The sequence below is a fragment of the Pantherophis guttatus genome, chromosome 2, assembly GCF_059756535.1.
Source record: "Pantherophis guttatus breed Tessera chromosome 2, ASM5975653v1, whole genome shotgun sequence".
NCBI classification, from domain to species: Eukaryota; Metazoa; Chordata; class Lepidosauria; order Squamata; family Colubridae; genus Pantherophis; species Pantherophis guttatus.
Genome location: NC_142064.1, coordinates 202,624,840 through 202,640,106, shown reverse-complemented (window position 1 = coordinate 202,640,106; position 15,267 = coordinate 202,624,840). Strand labels below are relative to the sequence as shown.

At 37.6% G+C, this 15,267-nt stretch overlaps 1 protein-coding gene across 17 annotated transcripts in view; it reads left to right on the top strand.

Annotated features, from left to right (window-relative positions):
- Positions 1-6,429, top strand: part of EBF1 (EBF transcription factor 1) — a 365,951-nt gene extending 359,522 nt beyond the window's left edge. For 8 of the 17 annotated variants that reach the window (XM_034401475.3, XM_034401464.3, XM_034401454.3 and 5 more), the window contains one exon: positions 4,210-6,429. In XM_034401475.3, coding sequence (XP_034257366.1) covers positions 4,210-4,241 — 32 coding nt within the window. In that variant the 3' untranslated portion in view covers positions 4,242-6,429. The remainder of the gene's footprint in view (positions 1-4,209) is intronic. The other 9 variants (XM_034401437.3, XM_034401427.3, XM_060688491.2 and 6 more) reach the window with 3 other exon arrangements.
- The last annotated feature ends 8,838 nt before the right edge of the window (positions 6,430-15,267 follow it).

Sequence of the window (15,267 nt, the reverse complement as noted above, 5' to 3'; positions counted from 1 at the left end):
TTTTTTTAAGTCAATCATATTTGTTTTTGAAATTTCCTTCATTTTAATAAGCAAAGTAGAGTAAGGATACTGCTCTTTGCATAAATGTATTAGCAGCTCCCTTGGGGTTTGAGTTCTATTTCCTTGCCTTTTTGAATCTTGGCCTCACTCTCATTTTCCAAACAAAAGGAACTTGTTTGTGTAAATATTTCTTTTAATTCCAGGGCAGTGAGGATTAAATGTAACACTTGGAAATGTGAGAGGCCTTTTTGAGATAATCCACATGAAAGTAGAATAACCAGGTTAGGCAAATAGATGATATTTTTATCTCTGAAGATTCAAAAATTGCTTTCTGGAGGTTTTAGTCTACATTGATTACTATAAAATTTCATTTTATGTCCAATTTCATGGTCCTGTTTGGTTTGCATTGGTAATGTTGACTTAACATCCTCGATTTTCCAATTTATGAATACATTTTTCTCATGACCAAATACCCTTATGGGCAGATTTGATTAAAAAGAGTATTGGGTTCTATATGCAATCTGCAGTAAAATTATTTGTCATACATGCATTGGACCGCAAGTCAGAAAAGTGAAAATTATCTATTTAACATATGGATCATATATATCATAAAAGCAATTTCCTGATTTACTGTTTCATTTGGCTTGTTGGAGGGCTGCCCTACTGTGCTTAACCCCCTCATAATTACCACATTACCACATTCTAAAGCATTGAGTAGAGAGACATTTCATGCTCACTTAGTCAAGAAGGGTCTCACAATCCCCAGATGCCTCAAACAGCTCTGGGGGTAGAGGGTTACTGACACATGCTCATTCATACTGTAAACAAAAAGGACTATGCTTAGAGACAAATGCAAGATCCACTGCATTAGACCCAGACAGAGCCTAAGGGTAAAACCAAGTCATTGGATTGTTTTCCCTTCAAGAATAGAAAGTATGGAAAATAAATCCAATGCACATTTCACTTTGATAAATGGAACATGCACAGGAATTGAACAATAAAGAGAAGAGCTAAAGAAAATTAAGATTCATCTACAACTTATTCACTAGTCTTTAGGACACAGAGTTTAAACTGGGAAGCATTTCCTTGGCTATAAGGGCCAGAACTGCCTTGTACTAAAAAAAAAAGCATGGAAAATAATAGAAAGAAGAATCACTAATAAATGTGTGTCACTCTTGAAATGGAAGCTTATTTTAAAGGTGCAAGCTGTTTAACAATGACAAAAAAGAAAAATAATCCAAAAATATAATCATAGTGGTGGGCTAATTATGAAACACAGTCAACACAAGCCATATATTTGGTCAAGTGAATCTGCTTAGATTATGGACAAACTAAATTAGACAATGTTACCTTACACCTTGCAGTGAAGCTGCTTCTGCCCCTGCTCTCACCTGCTTAGACATCTGTGTACTACAAAACACATTCAATGAAAGAGTGGGAAGGATAAGCTGCAGTTGAACCTCATGCAATTGGAAATCTAAAGGAACATATCTGATGTGTGCCAATTTATTGCCAATTAACTGTGATAGAACTAAGCATATGAATGGGAACCAGAATATTGATTTATTGAACTACAGAAAATCAAAGAAACTGAAGACTGTTGGAGAGATGAATAGAAATCAAGGTAGTCTTGCCTACAACATTAAAACTAAAGTAAATGCCAGAAACCATAATCCATTTTGCTGAAATTTTGTAGTCCTTCAAAAGAAAAAAAAATGAAATTAAAATTCATATTATGAAAATTGATAACAATGTCTGAAAAGGGATAACTAAGCAATGCATTTGTAAACATGATATCGTATGATCATGCCACTCAGCAATGACAATTCCAGAAATTCCTGGTTACAATTGTTAAGCAAGGACTATGTGGATTGTTAAGTAAGGACCACATGAGGCTTTCAACTTCCTGCTGGCTTCCCCATTTACATGTTGGAAGCTAGCAAGGAAGGTCACAAATTCCAATCATATGACCATGTGACACTATGGCGGCCAGAACTTCAGTCATAATTTCCCCTATTTAGCACCATTGAAGAATTGCTGAGTGAGTAGTCATTAATCAAGGATCACCAGTATGACGTAAAACCTCAAACTCTTGCAGTTATCAATAATATCTGACCTAGAAGTATTAAATTTTATCACAGAATATATCTATCCACCATCTTTAATAAAAGATGTAACAAAACAACTTACATACTAAATATTTAGCATTTAGCAACCAGTACTTACTATTATTAAAACAATTTAAAATTTAGCATTTAAATGCTAAATAGCAATTTAAATTTAGCATTTGTATTGAGATACAAATATCTCAAAATGCAGCCTGGGAGCTGTCATTAGATGTATTTTTTTTTTCACCCAAGAGTTCTTAATCTGATCACAAAATCAGGAAAAGTTAAAGAAAGTCTTCTGTTATAAAGACTATATCTATCACACCAAATCTTTGAAGAGTGTCCCTGAAGAAAGGAAACACTATTCAAAGGGAATGTTTACTATGCTACCAGCATACCTTTAGTATGCTTGGCTCCAGAAGTTTAGATATATTTTTCTTTCTTGTCTCCTCATATTTTGTTTATCTGTTGCCATTCACCTAAATTGCCTTTTTGTTGCTGATTAGTCTTGCAATTCATGCACTTATGGTGATGGCTGTGGAAAAAAAAATCCCTTGCATTTGGGCTTGGTTCTTATTAAATTGTTGTCGATGTAATTAAAGTACAAGAATTAGAAGCAGACATGGGTTTGAATTCTTTCCCAAGAAATCATTTGCCCAGATGTTTAAGACGGTGGCTCTCACTATGTACCTTTGAAAGACATTATTTATTTATTTTATTGAATTTATATACCGCCCTACTCCCGAAGGACTCAGGGCGGTGAACAGCCAAAAAATAAAACACATAGATTACAAAATTTAAAAGACAGTATAAAATCACATTAGATAATTTGGCCCGGAATTTGTCATATCCCTTGATGGTATTTTAAAAGACGGCTTTGTCACAGCTATCACCACAAGCCATGTGTGAATGCCAGTGGCAATGACATATTTGCTTGCAGTAGATCATTTTTCATATTGCATGGAATGGGTGAGTCTAGATTATCTCTGCAGATTTCTCCTAATGTACAGACCTGTTTCTTTGCAAATGAAGTGCATCTATTGAAATGATTTAATGTGAGCTAATCCTGTTGAAGTCAGGATTCTTTCAAACTGTTTTCTTTTGAAAGATTGTAGCTGTGTTAGTCTGTAGAGAAATAAAATGTGAACTCTTTATAACTATTTGTTTCAAATAACCTCGGTTTCTTAAATATGTAAAACATTATCAATTGCATTGAGCAGGGATGTTATCTTTACATGAATAAAAGATATGAAGAGAAAATACAAGAAAGTATAATAACAATAGAAAAGCGAACAATCTTCATGCCCTACCAAGTAGTCCATCTGGCTACTGTATGAAGTTGGAAAAATGCTGGATTAGCTATACCTTTTCTTTGAAGGTTTTTTTTTTATTTAAGTAGCAGTTATAGATGAAAATCTCTTTTTAAAAAAACCAGTTTTCAAACTGGCAACTGTTTATAGCCAAATTGTTATTTGTAGGTGCAAAACGATTTTTAGTTTTCTGCATGGTATCTCCAAAAATTCCTTTTTCATAAAGGAAACTATGAATAGCTGCATGTATAATATAACTATATATTATACATGCAGCTGGTCAATGCCCTTCTCTCGATTTTAGAACTCTATTTGGCAAATTGAAAGAAGAACCATAAGATTAAAAAGTATTTTTTTTCTAAGCAATAACTTCATTATTTAAATTTTCCTTCATCAGAATTTATATTGCAATTAGCTTAAGGATTGGCAGGGTTATTTCTGACAGTCAAACTACTAAATAACTTCAGATCGAGGGTTATTGTCTAAGCTTCATTAAGAATTTTAACTTGCTTGCATGCAATTTCTATCCAAATAGATTGCAGTTTCTTTGCAAGCTCTTACTTAATATTTTAGAGTTTTACAACTGAAATAAGTGATTCTAGAGTAATGGACTAATTACCTAACATCAGCTATTATTCTTCCTTTCTAAGCTTTTACCCATTATAATGTGTAAATCCAACTTTTGAAGTACAGATGAATGATCTATTACTGAATATTTGAAACAAATGTTTTCTTGCCCCAAATGGCATAACTGATTTGTTTTTGTTTCTCCTTCCTTCTTACCTTTACAGCTATATCTGGCATGATAGTTCCTCCCATGTGAATGAATTGCCTTGAAGAATTGACTAATGAAGGATTTGGATTCTGCTCCAGAACGAAGTCTGACCCAAGTCCCAGAGAGGAACTTTTAACTCAGGCCTTTCTTCAAGGAAAAAGGAAGACTCTCAAAATAACTGCAAAGTTTAAAAAAAACAAACATTTTTTTTTAAAAAAAATTGCCATCCTTGCAAAATATTCCTGAAATCTACTCACAGCCTGCAAGGGCAAGATGTTAATTTGAGCTGTCCGTCCCAAGTTCTTGGGGGAGAAATTTGTGTCCTGAAGAAAATACGCTTTGGTCTTTTCAGTTTTTATGGGTCACCTTTTGTCTTTTACAAATCACAATGGGAGGGAGAGGCACAAAGATGAAAAGCCAACTTGAGAACTTTTCTTCGTTGTAGTTTTTTAAAACTGTCTTAAAGGGAAATAAAGTGGCAACACATGAGTTTCTATGGAACAGAAGTAGAAGTGCCAGTTAGGAATTATTGATGTTTTTCTTTCCTTCGAAAATTAATGGCTGTGCCAGTAAGGGTTGTTTTCATATGTTTTACTTAACCAACAATAGCACATACATCTGGGATTTGCAATCTGGGGAAGTATCAATGGATGTCTATGTGAACATACCGGTAGATACAAAGATACACCATACACAAAAAGGATTTCATTTTAGAAGCCATGATTTTTTTTCCCCTTAATCCCTCCACACCTCTTTTTGACAACATTGTACTTAGAAGATTGCATAAATATTGCAAGGCAGGGGGAAAAAGCATATGTGTAGCTATGGACATGCATTTTCCATCTTTACTTTGGTAACCCAGTGCCTCTGGATATAATACTAAAAACTGCAAATCCAATTAGCATGGCTCTCTGTCTTTTGCTTTTAACCAACTTAAATCCAAATACAGTCTTAAACTGTCTTTCTCTGTAAATCTCATTGAAAATTGATAGGACAGGACAAAGGCACAAAAGTGAGCCGTTCAGTGCATTTTGGAGCATATTTTTTACCAGAAGCATCTTTCCTGATACCTGTATCTTTCATTTAGAAGTGGGCCAGGGCAGGGGAGGGGAGGGAGGGAGGGACAAGATACAGGATTCATCCTGCCATTCCAGAGGATGGTCCAGAAGCACACACATAGGAAAAAGGACATATCTGGTTTGAGCTGCAGTTGTTTTTATATCAGGCAACCGTTTCAGTTCGCAACATAATCTCTTAAGCAACAAGTGGTTGCATTTTTGAGAATATGTATAGGAGAAAAAGGGTGAAGAACACAGTAAGTTATATGACAGTTGCAAAATAAACCACCCAATTTACAGGAATTTATCTCTTGTTACTTGGAAAGTGTTCTTAATTAAAGATGCAACAAACCTTTACAAATGCATTCATTAAATAATCTGTTTGGGGTTTTTTTTTTTCCTTTGCTGTGGCATTTTGTATGTAGTTATAAATAAATACTGTAGATTTTTTTTGGCCAAATTATTGTTCTATTTATACAATTTAATGTCTTAAGACAGATTTTCAACCACACACAAATCTACAAGAATTACTGCATATTTTGCAAAATGAGCTCACTACCTTTATGATTGCACATGCTTGCAAAATGAATTAAAGAAATAAAGCTTTTTTAATGAAGAATTTTGTAAAATACCCATATAAATAATGTATTTAACTTTGAACTTTGTACATTGCTTTTTCTCTGCAGCATCCCAGTTTATTTTATTGTGTAATTTTGCTATGTGAAAAGTGCTAATTTGTTTGTTCATTCACAAGTGTGTTAGCTGTTTAAATGTGATTTAATGCAATTCATTTATACTTTTTTTAGTAATTGTTTTAAACCAAGCTTCCATTTTTGTTTTAAGTTCACCAAAGCCATTGTCTATTTTTGTATTATTTCTAAGTTAAGAAGTTTTTTTCCCAATATATGGCAAAAAAGTAGCATATTATTCTTATAGCATTTAGTTACGTAGATTTAAAAAAGTATTCTTTGCTTTTGAAGCTTATTAAAAAAAAATCTAAAGCTGTTTTACTCTATTAATATGCATGGAATCTCTCCCCTTTGAAGTGACGCATTTTTGTTCATTAAATATGGGGAGAAACTTCATAGAAATTAATGAAAATACTTTCTTTCTTGTCTGCTTGTATATTTCTCTGTCTTTCACATAAATATAAACCAGCAGATTGGATGCCTTAACAATGCAAAGCATATTCATTTCACTTGTACATTGTACTGAGCATCAAAACTGTCAATCATCACTAACATTCTGAAAAAAAAAGATTTTGAAAAGCACAAAAGAACTGTTTTGTTACCTTAAGAAAATGTGACTTTTTTCTAGACAAGCAACAATGCTGCAACTGTGCATGCTTCCTGTATGAATTTTACAAGGGATTTCACTCAGATTTCACTGTGTGATCTTTCGGGAAAGGGAAAAGGGTGGGTGTGGGAAAGAGAGAGAGAGAGAAAGAGAGAAAGGGAGAGTGAGAGAAAGGAAGAAAAAAATCCATAATGTATTCTTTCCCCACAGAAAAACAAGAACATAGTCACACATAAAGAAATTGGAAAATATAAGGAATTATCAGTGTATTGTTTCATTATAATCCGAACATTTGTTCTAATTCTTGAAGTAATAGTGGCACACAAATGTAATCAAATTAAAGCCATATTTTATCCAGTGATGCCCTCCGTGGAATCCCAGTCAGACAGATTATTTTTATTTAGACAGTTACATGAATGTGTATAGCCTGTTTCCTTGACCTCCAAAGATCATGTGAGAGTACACAGACTTTCTTTCTCCAAGTATTTATAGTGCGTGATAAAGAAAAGTTATATTTTAAATTATCTCCCTGCCCTGAATAGATTCCTATGAGTTCCAAGTCCATTCTTAAAGATGCCGCTTTTTACAGAATATGGCTTTAAGTGGGAATGATCATGTTTCAGACTTAAAATGTGATTTCTCACCTTGGCTGGGCTGTGAGAATGATGTCTGCTTCCTCTCCATCGTAGCCAACCGCATCTTAAAATGAAGTCATCTCTGAACTGATTCTCCTTTCATTTCTTACTGAACCTTTTGGAATAGACACAAACGCTGTACAGTTCTATTGTTAGAGAAGAAAAACCTAACTACTGTAGAGATTGTTATAATTATTTTGCAGAAATTCAAGCTGTAAAAACTTTTCAACTTTCACACTATTTAATTAAAGTTACTTCCTGTCTGTGAGTGCAGCTCCTGGCTGAGTATTTTATTCCTTTGGCTTTGTTAAGCCAACAGATGAGGACCAGTTGATTTGCCCCTTGTAGGCTTCTACTGCAAACTATGAAGCAGCTAAAATAGGGGGAGGTGGCACATGGGTTTTGATTTGCCTTTCGGATAGATTGAGAGAGAGAATATTCTGAGGTATCTTCTTACACAAGTATAAGGGTCAACGTAGCTGTCCTCGCGTTTAAGGCATTATTTGTATGCACTTCCCTATATATTGAAGGATATAGCTTTACAGTGATATACAGTAAGTCCTCAATTTACAACAGTTCATTTAGTGACTGAAGTTGCAATGGCACTGAAAAAAGTGACTTATGATTGTTTTTCACAGTTATGACCTTTGCAGCATCCCCCATGATCATGTGCTCAAAATTCAGATGTTTGGCAACTGTTTCACACTTAGGACCGTTGCAGTGTCCCAGGATCATGTGATTCCCCTTTTGTGACCTTCTGACAAGCAAAGTCAATGGTCACTTAACAACGGTGTTACTAATTTAACAACCGCAGTCATTCACTTAACAACGGTGGCAAGAAAAGTCGTAGCCTGGGACAAAACTCACTTAACAAATTTCTCACTTAGCAACATAAATATAGGGCTCAATTGTGGCCGTAAGTCGAGGACTACCTGTGTTTTAAAGCACTGTTGGACTGAATAAGAGTCCTCTTGGTTCAGGCCAAAGCATTTGGTGTCATACAATGAGGAATCACCAACTGTTTTCAAGGGAACGAGATGTTGGTGGTCACCCTCTTTAGCCTGATATTGAAAAGATGCTGCCTATGATTCAAGCCAAGGCTACCAATAGTCTTTGTCCACCATGAATTTCTCCAGTCCTCCTTTGAAACCATCTAAATTAGTGGCATCAGGACTGCTCGTGTAATTTAGTTGAGTATTACAAAAAATGCTTCCTTTTAGCAGACCTGAAGTGCTTAGCGTGTCACTATCCATGAGACTCCCAAGTTCTAATACTATGAAAGTGAGAAATAACACTTCACATTGTGTATACCCCTCTGATTATATACAATCTCTCCCCTTTCCATCCATCACTCTTCTTAAATGCCCCCATATGCCAAAGTTGGTCTTTGTTTAAAAAAAAACTGCTCAAACCCATTTTGGCTGCCCTTTTCCACCACTTTCTCCAGCTTTACAACTGTGGATGTAGTGAGAATTTTATGCGATATTAAAGTGCATTCAACTATAGATTTGCTGTATTTGTAATTTCCATTCCATTTCTAATGTTTCCTGGCATGGAATTCTTCTCTTCTTCCTACTTTGCATCCACCACATAAGGAACTGGCATTTTCCTTGAGTTAGCCACCATACACTCAAAATCTCATTTGATTACTCACTGTCCTCTCAAATCCTTTGGCATCTTTATAAATAAGTGAAAGTGCACCATTCCCAGAAGATTCTAGTTATTCATTTTTTTATGTTATATTTTGTACTGAGGAAATTCGTTAGCAAACGTCTGGGCATTATACGTTATACCTCTGTGTACTACTTAGTGTCATTACCAAACCATAAAATAACCTGAATTTGGTCAGGAACCTTTGGTGTTTTACTGTGTCAGAGGGTTTTTTTTTTTAAAAAAAAATATCTATTTTGTTGATACCTTTTAAAGGTAAGTTAGAGGGGAAAGACTTACCCTCGTAAAACACATGCAAATTTCTCTTCTATGCCTTTATAATTGATGGGTTTTTTTCTTAATAATTCTTGCTAACAACTCAGCAGTTACAGATGTTAAACTAATTGGTATGTAATTACCTATATCAGATAAATAAGGCTTGGTAGGATTAATTTATATAAGGCCTGTAACTTCTTTTCCTCTCTGTTTCCCTCCTGAAAAAGTCAGTTCAGACATGAGTATCTACCGTACCTATCTTCAGCAGGATTTGATCCTGTTCTCATGGGCACTGTGCAACCAAAACACATTATTCTAGACATATAATGTATTTTTACTCTGATACTTCTCTGTGTCTTATAAGGTCTTGGAAATAAATTATATGCAACTTTATTCTTTTTATTAGTAGAAAACAACCCAGCACTGCCTGCATTAAATACAGGTGGTCCTTGACTTGCAACAGTTTTTATTTATTTATTTATTTATTTTATTTATTTGTTTGACAAACGTGTACAAGATAACAAGTGTAGGTATGAACATAAACATAAGCAAAGGAAGTAAATACAAATAAATGGGGACAGTAAGACAGGGATGGTAGGCACGCGGGTGTGCTTATGCATGCCCCCTTTAAGTACCTCCTAAGAAGGGAGTGGGGTCCCCGGTAAACAGTTTGAGGTTGAAACTGTGAGGGGTGTTTTTTTGGGGGGGAAAAGTTTTTCAGTTTTATTTCTTATACACATAATATAAAATGTACATTTTCTTATACATAATTAATCCAACATATACATGTTTTCCTTAAAGAAAGCATTAAAATAAGGCATTTTAATTACATTCGGAGTTGCTCTTCTACCCTTTCTTCCCTCATTTCGCAACAACCCTTCTTTTTCTTCTCCACTTTCCCTTCCCTCCCTCGTCTGTTCTCCTACTTTCTCTTCCCGCCTCTCCTACCTCATCCTACTTCCCCTTCCTTTCCCCCACTCCTGTCTTCTTTTCCCCCTACTCACCTTCTCTCCTACTCCTATCCCCTACCCTTCCTTCCTCTCCTTTTCCCTTTCTTCCATTCCTCTCCTCCCTCCCTCTCCTCTTCCTACCCTCTACTCCTCTCTCCTTCCTAGCTTCTTTGCTGTGGAATATTCTCCTTGTTTGGTATCTGAACAACTCCTGTATTCTAATAGTATATACTTTCTTTCAATTTCTTTTCAGATTTATTCTATCAGTATTATCATCATAATTGTACACTTATTCTTATTATCTTCTTTCTTTCCACCCCCCTCCTATTCCCACAGGGGAAACTATGAGGGTTTGAGGCTGTATAACAACAGAATTAGGTAGAGCATTCCAAGCATTGATCACTCTGTTGCTGAGTTCATTTAATGACTGTTCAAAGTTACAACAGAACTGAAAAAAAGACTTATGACTGTTTTTCACAGTTACGATCTTTGCAGCATCCATCTGATCTCATCATCAAAACTCAGATGCTTGCAACTGGTTCATATTTGGGATGGTTGCGGTGTCCCAAGGTCAGGTGATCACCTTTCGCCCCATTCTGACCAGCAAATTCGATGGGAAAGCCAGATTCACTTAACAACCAGGTGATTAGCTTATCAAGTGCAGTGATTCACTTAACAACTGTGGCCATAAAATAGGGAAAAGCACACTTAACAAATGTCTCACTTAACAACGGAAATGTTGGCTTCTATGGTTGTAAGTTGAGGACTACCTGTACTATATTTATAATTGCATGGTGAATGTTATACCTATAATTTTAGTTGATTGAATATTAGGCTAATAATCTTTGGGTGTATGTGCGCATGTGTGCAGATGCACACATGCATATCAGGGGTAGGTTCTACTTACCTTTACTACCGTTTTGCATTGTGCCCGTGCGCGCTCTTGCTTTGCTAATGTGCACATGCACTCTTCTGCGCATGCGCAGAAGCTTCTGCGCATGCGTAGATCGCTTCTGATGACGTCCGAGTCAGTGGGCGGATCCTCCCGCCAGTTTTACTACCGGTTCTATAGAACTGGTCCGAACCAGGTGCAACCCACCACTGATGCATATGTAACTTTAGTCTTAATCCTGTTTATTATATATGAGTCTCAAAGTTCAGGAATTTCAAATTCAGACATTTTTGTGCTTATTCCAGTCTTAATCAGATAAGTAACTTCTCACTTGAAAAATGAAAAACACGTTGAGCTTCAAGCAGATAGTTCAGGTGACAGAAATAGGAGACAGATTGTGAAGTTAGTCACTGATGTCTATATAGAGCAGTGTTTCTCAACCTTAGCCTTTTGAAATTGGGTGGACTTCAACTCCCAGAATTCCCCAGCCAACATAGCATTACAAAGCTGGCTAGGGAATTCTGGAAGTTGAAGTCCACATATCTTCAAACTGTCAAGGTTGAGAAACACTGATATAGAGCTTTTAATGTAACCTGAATCCCCAATTGACTATGTGGTTTTCCAATTCAAGTGGCAATACATCTTGGACTGGTATTTTTCTCAGATTTCACTTGCAGGTATCCCAGATGTTAGTAATCCACGAACAGTTTACATAAACATGCAGAATATACTAAATGTTCAGATCGAGCACTATTGTTTGAAAATCATCAATTTTCAATGCTCAACTACCAATTATACCTTATTGTTAAGTGAAGTAATAAAAAATGCTGCGATAGGCACATCTGTGGAAATCACCACTGGAAATAGCAATAGCACTTAGACTTATATACTGCTTCATAGTCCTCTCTAAGCAGTTTCCAGAGTCAACATATTGCCGCCAACAGTCGGGTTCCTAGTTTTACCGACCTCGAAAGGATGAAAAGCTGAGTCAGTACAGGTAGTCCTTAACTTGAGCTGGTCAGAATCAAACTCCTGGCAGTTGGCAGAATTAGTCTGCAATACTGCATTCTAATCACTGCTTTCTCTAAAAGTAATGCTTGAACTGTAATGACGATGAAATTCTTGGAAATCATGATATGATGTGTTGACTTGACACAAAACTGAATACACCCTTAGCAATCATGACTGAATTGACTAGGATCTTTAATCGAACAATAGAAAAGAATGAAGTTATATGATAGATTTGCTTGTCACATAAAAATTATTTGCATATCAATGGACTAAAATGTTCTCCAGCTTCTTTCTCAAGTTGCTTTCACTGTGGCACTGTATGTCAGAATGCAAGAACAAAACATACTTGGTTACTTCTATTTCCCTTTGCATCGGGGGTGAAATCCAGCAAGTTCTGACAGGTTCTGGAGAACCGGTAGCAGAAATTTTGAATAGTTCAGAGAACTGGCAAATACCACCTCTGGTTGGTCCCAGAGTGGAGTGGTCATGGAGATTTTGCAATATCCTTCCCTGGAGTGGGAAGGGAATGGGGATTTTGCAGTATCCTTCCCCTGGAGTGGGGTGGGAATGGAGATTTTGCAGTATCATTCCCCTGCCACGCCCACCAAATCACGCCCACCAAGCCACTCCACCTCCACCAAGCCACATCCACAGAACCGGTAGTAAAAAAATTTGGATTTCACCACTGCTTTGCATATTCACATTTCTTTAACATTGTTAAAAAACTAAGGTCATGTCTTATTTCTTTTTTAAACCATATTTTTTTATCAAACTCGTGTCTATAAAATAATCTACAAAAAAGAATCTTGAAGTTGGAGCTGATACAATTTGTTCAGCAGTGGTGGATACGAAATGCAATTCAGTTAATGAAAAATTAAGGTAGAGATGAGCAGATCTCTTTTCCTGTAAATGTGACCTTTTTCTACCAGTTTCATTCAAGAGGTAGATCATATCATATCCTGGGGTTGCTGATCAGAGAAAAGTAAAATAAAAGGAACGGAGGATACTGAAATTTTTCCTGGCATCTTTCTGGTTTCAGAATTATATGAATGTATTTAATGATTAACTTCTGTTCACTGATGAAAGTTGGGAAAATCCCATTGGGCATACAGTGCAGGGTGCAACCCTTTTATCAAAGCAGGTCAAACCCCAACCCCAAGGTTGACATTCAGTTCTGTTACCACTACAAAGCAGGGGTGGGTTCTAAAATATTTTACTACCGGTTCTGTGGGCGTGGCTTGATGGTCATGTGACAATTATTTAGGATTTAGCAGAGGTACTGGTCTACCAGGCTTTTAACTGCTTGCAGAGCTGTACCGATCTACCCATTTATTTTTGCAGGCACTGATCTACTCATGTATTTTGGCAGGCACTGGTCTACTCATGTATTTTGGCAGGCACCAGTCTACTCATTTGTTTTCTTTTAACACTGATCAGCTGTAAGGTGGCCCTTTGAAGCCCCGCGGTAAGAGTTTAAACAGTTTTTTTTCCTCTAGCCATCATCTGGGACTCAGGAGGCAGCAATAGATTGGGGGTGGGGCCAAATAAAATGTAAGAATAACGCGGGGTGGGGGGCGGGGGGGTTAGAACCGGTTCGGTGACATCATATCATCACTGCTACCAGCTTGGGGGAACCGGGCCGAACCGGGAGGAACCCACCACTGCTACAAAGGCATGAGATACAATTAGAAGACCAAAGTGATCTGGTTTCTGGTGCACAGTGGAAGTTTCCAAAATTCCTACTGCAAAATATCAGACATCAGTGAAGGGTAGTCTAGAAAAGTGATTAGTCAAGAACCATCACCTCCAATGTCAACCAAAAAGAAAACAGAAGACACATGCACACATACATTGACATTTTTGGGGGTTTCTGTGGGATATAGGATCTAAGGAATGAAAAGATTTAAGCTAAAGGGGGGCAGAGGTTGACCCCGAGGCCCCTTATATGTGAGGTGCCACAAGGATCGGTCCTCTCACCCCTTTTGTTCAACATTTATGTAAAGCTGCTGGGCGAGATCATCCGTGGTTTCGGGGTGAAGTACCACCAGTATGCTGATGACATCCAGCTGTACATCTCCACCCCAGACCACCCCAACGATGCCCTTGAAGTGATGTCCCGGTGCCTGGAGGCCGTACGGATCTGGATGGAGAGAAACAGGCTCAGGCTCAACCCATCCAAGACCGAGTGGCTGTGGTTTCCGACGTCCCGATATAGTCAGCTGGTGCCATTGCTGACTATTGGGGGCGAATCATTGGCCCCCACGGAAAGGGCTCGCAACTTGGGTGTCCTCCTGGATTCACGGCTGTCTTTAGAAGAGCACTTGATGGCCGTGACCAGGAGGATTTTTCATCAGGTTCACCTGATCCGCCAGTTGCGTCCCTTTCTAGATCGGGACTCCTTACGCACGGTCACTCATGCCCTTGTCACCTCCTGTCTGGACTATTGTAACGCTCTCTACATGGGGCTCCCCTTGAGGAGCACTCGGAGGCTCCAACTGGCGCAGAGTGTGGCAGCGCAGGTGGTGACAGGAGCGACGTGGCGCTCCCATGTAATACCTCTCCTGCGCGAGCTGCACTGGCTCCCGGTGGTCTTCCGAGTGCGCTTCAAGGTTTTGGTTATCACCTTTAGAGCGCACCATGGCTTAGGACCTGGTTATTTACAGGACCGCCTGCTACTACCAATAGCCTTCCACCGACCAGTGTGCTCCCATAGAGAGGGGCTCCTCCGGGTGCCATCGGCCAAACAATGTCGACTGGTGGCCCCCAGGGGGAGACCCTTCTCTGTGGGGGCACCTACTATCTGGAACGAGCTTCCCCCGGAGATACGGAGGATCCCGGATCTGCATACCTTCCGTCGCACGCTCAAGACTTTCTTATTTCATCAAGCTGGCCTGACCTAAGTCTTTCCCCTTTTTAAATGGAAATTTTAAATTTGGTTTTAAATTATTGGGGTTTTAAATTTGTTCAGCCAAATTATTTAATTCGTTTTATTTTATTTTAAATTTTGTATTTATATGTTTTATTCTATGGCTGTTCACCGTCCTGAGTCCTTTGGGAGTAGGGCGGTATATAAATTCAATGAAATAAATAAATAAATAAATAAAACAAAGGTTTTGTAGGTCAAGGTTTTGCATTAACCTTATAATAATAGATGGGGATGGTATTGTATTGTATTGTATTGTTTTGTAGTAGTAAAAAGGAGAAGACAGGCTACTGGAATGCAATTGGATGGTCTTGAGGGCCACAAATTTTGCTTTAGGACATTGATTTCTTCAGTGTCCCAGCGACCCACCTTTTTAACAAATA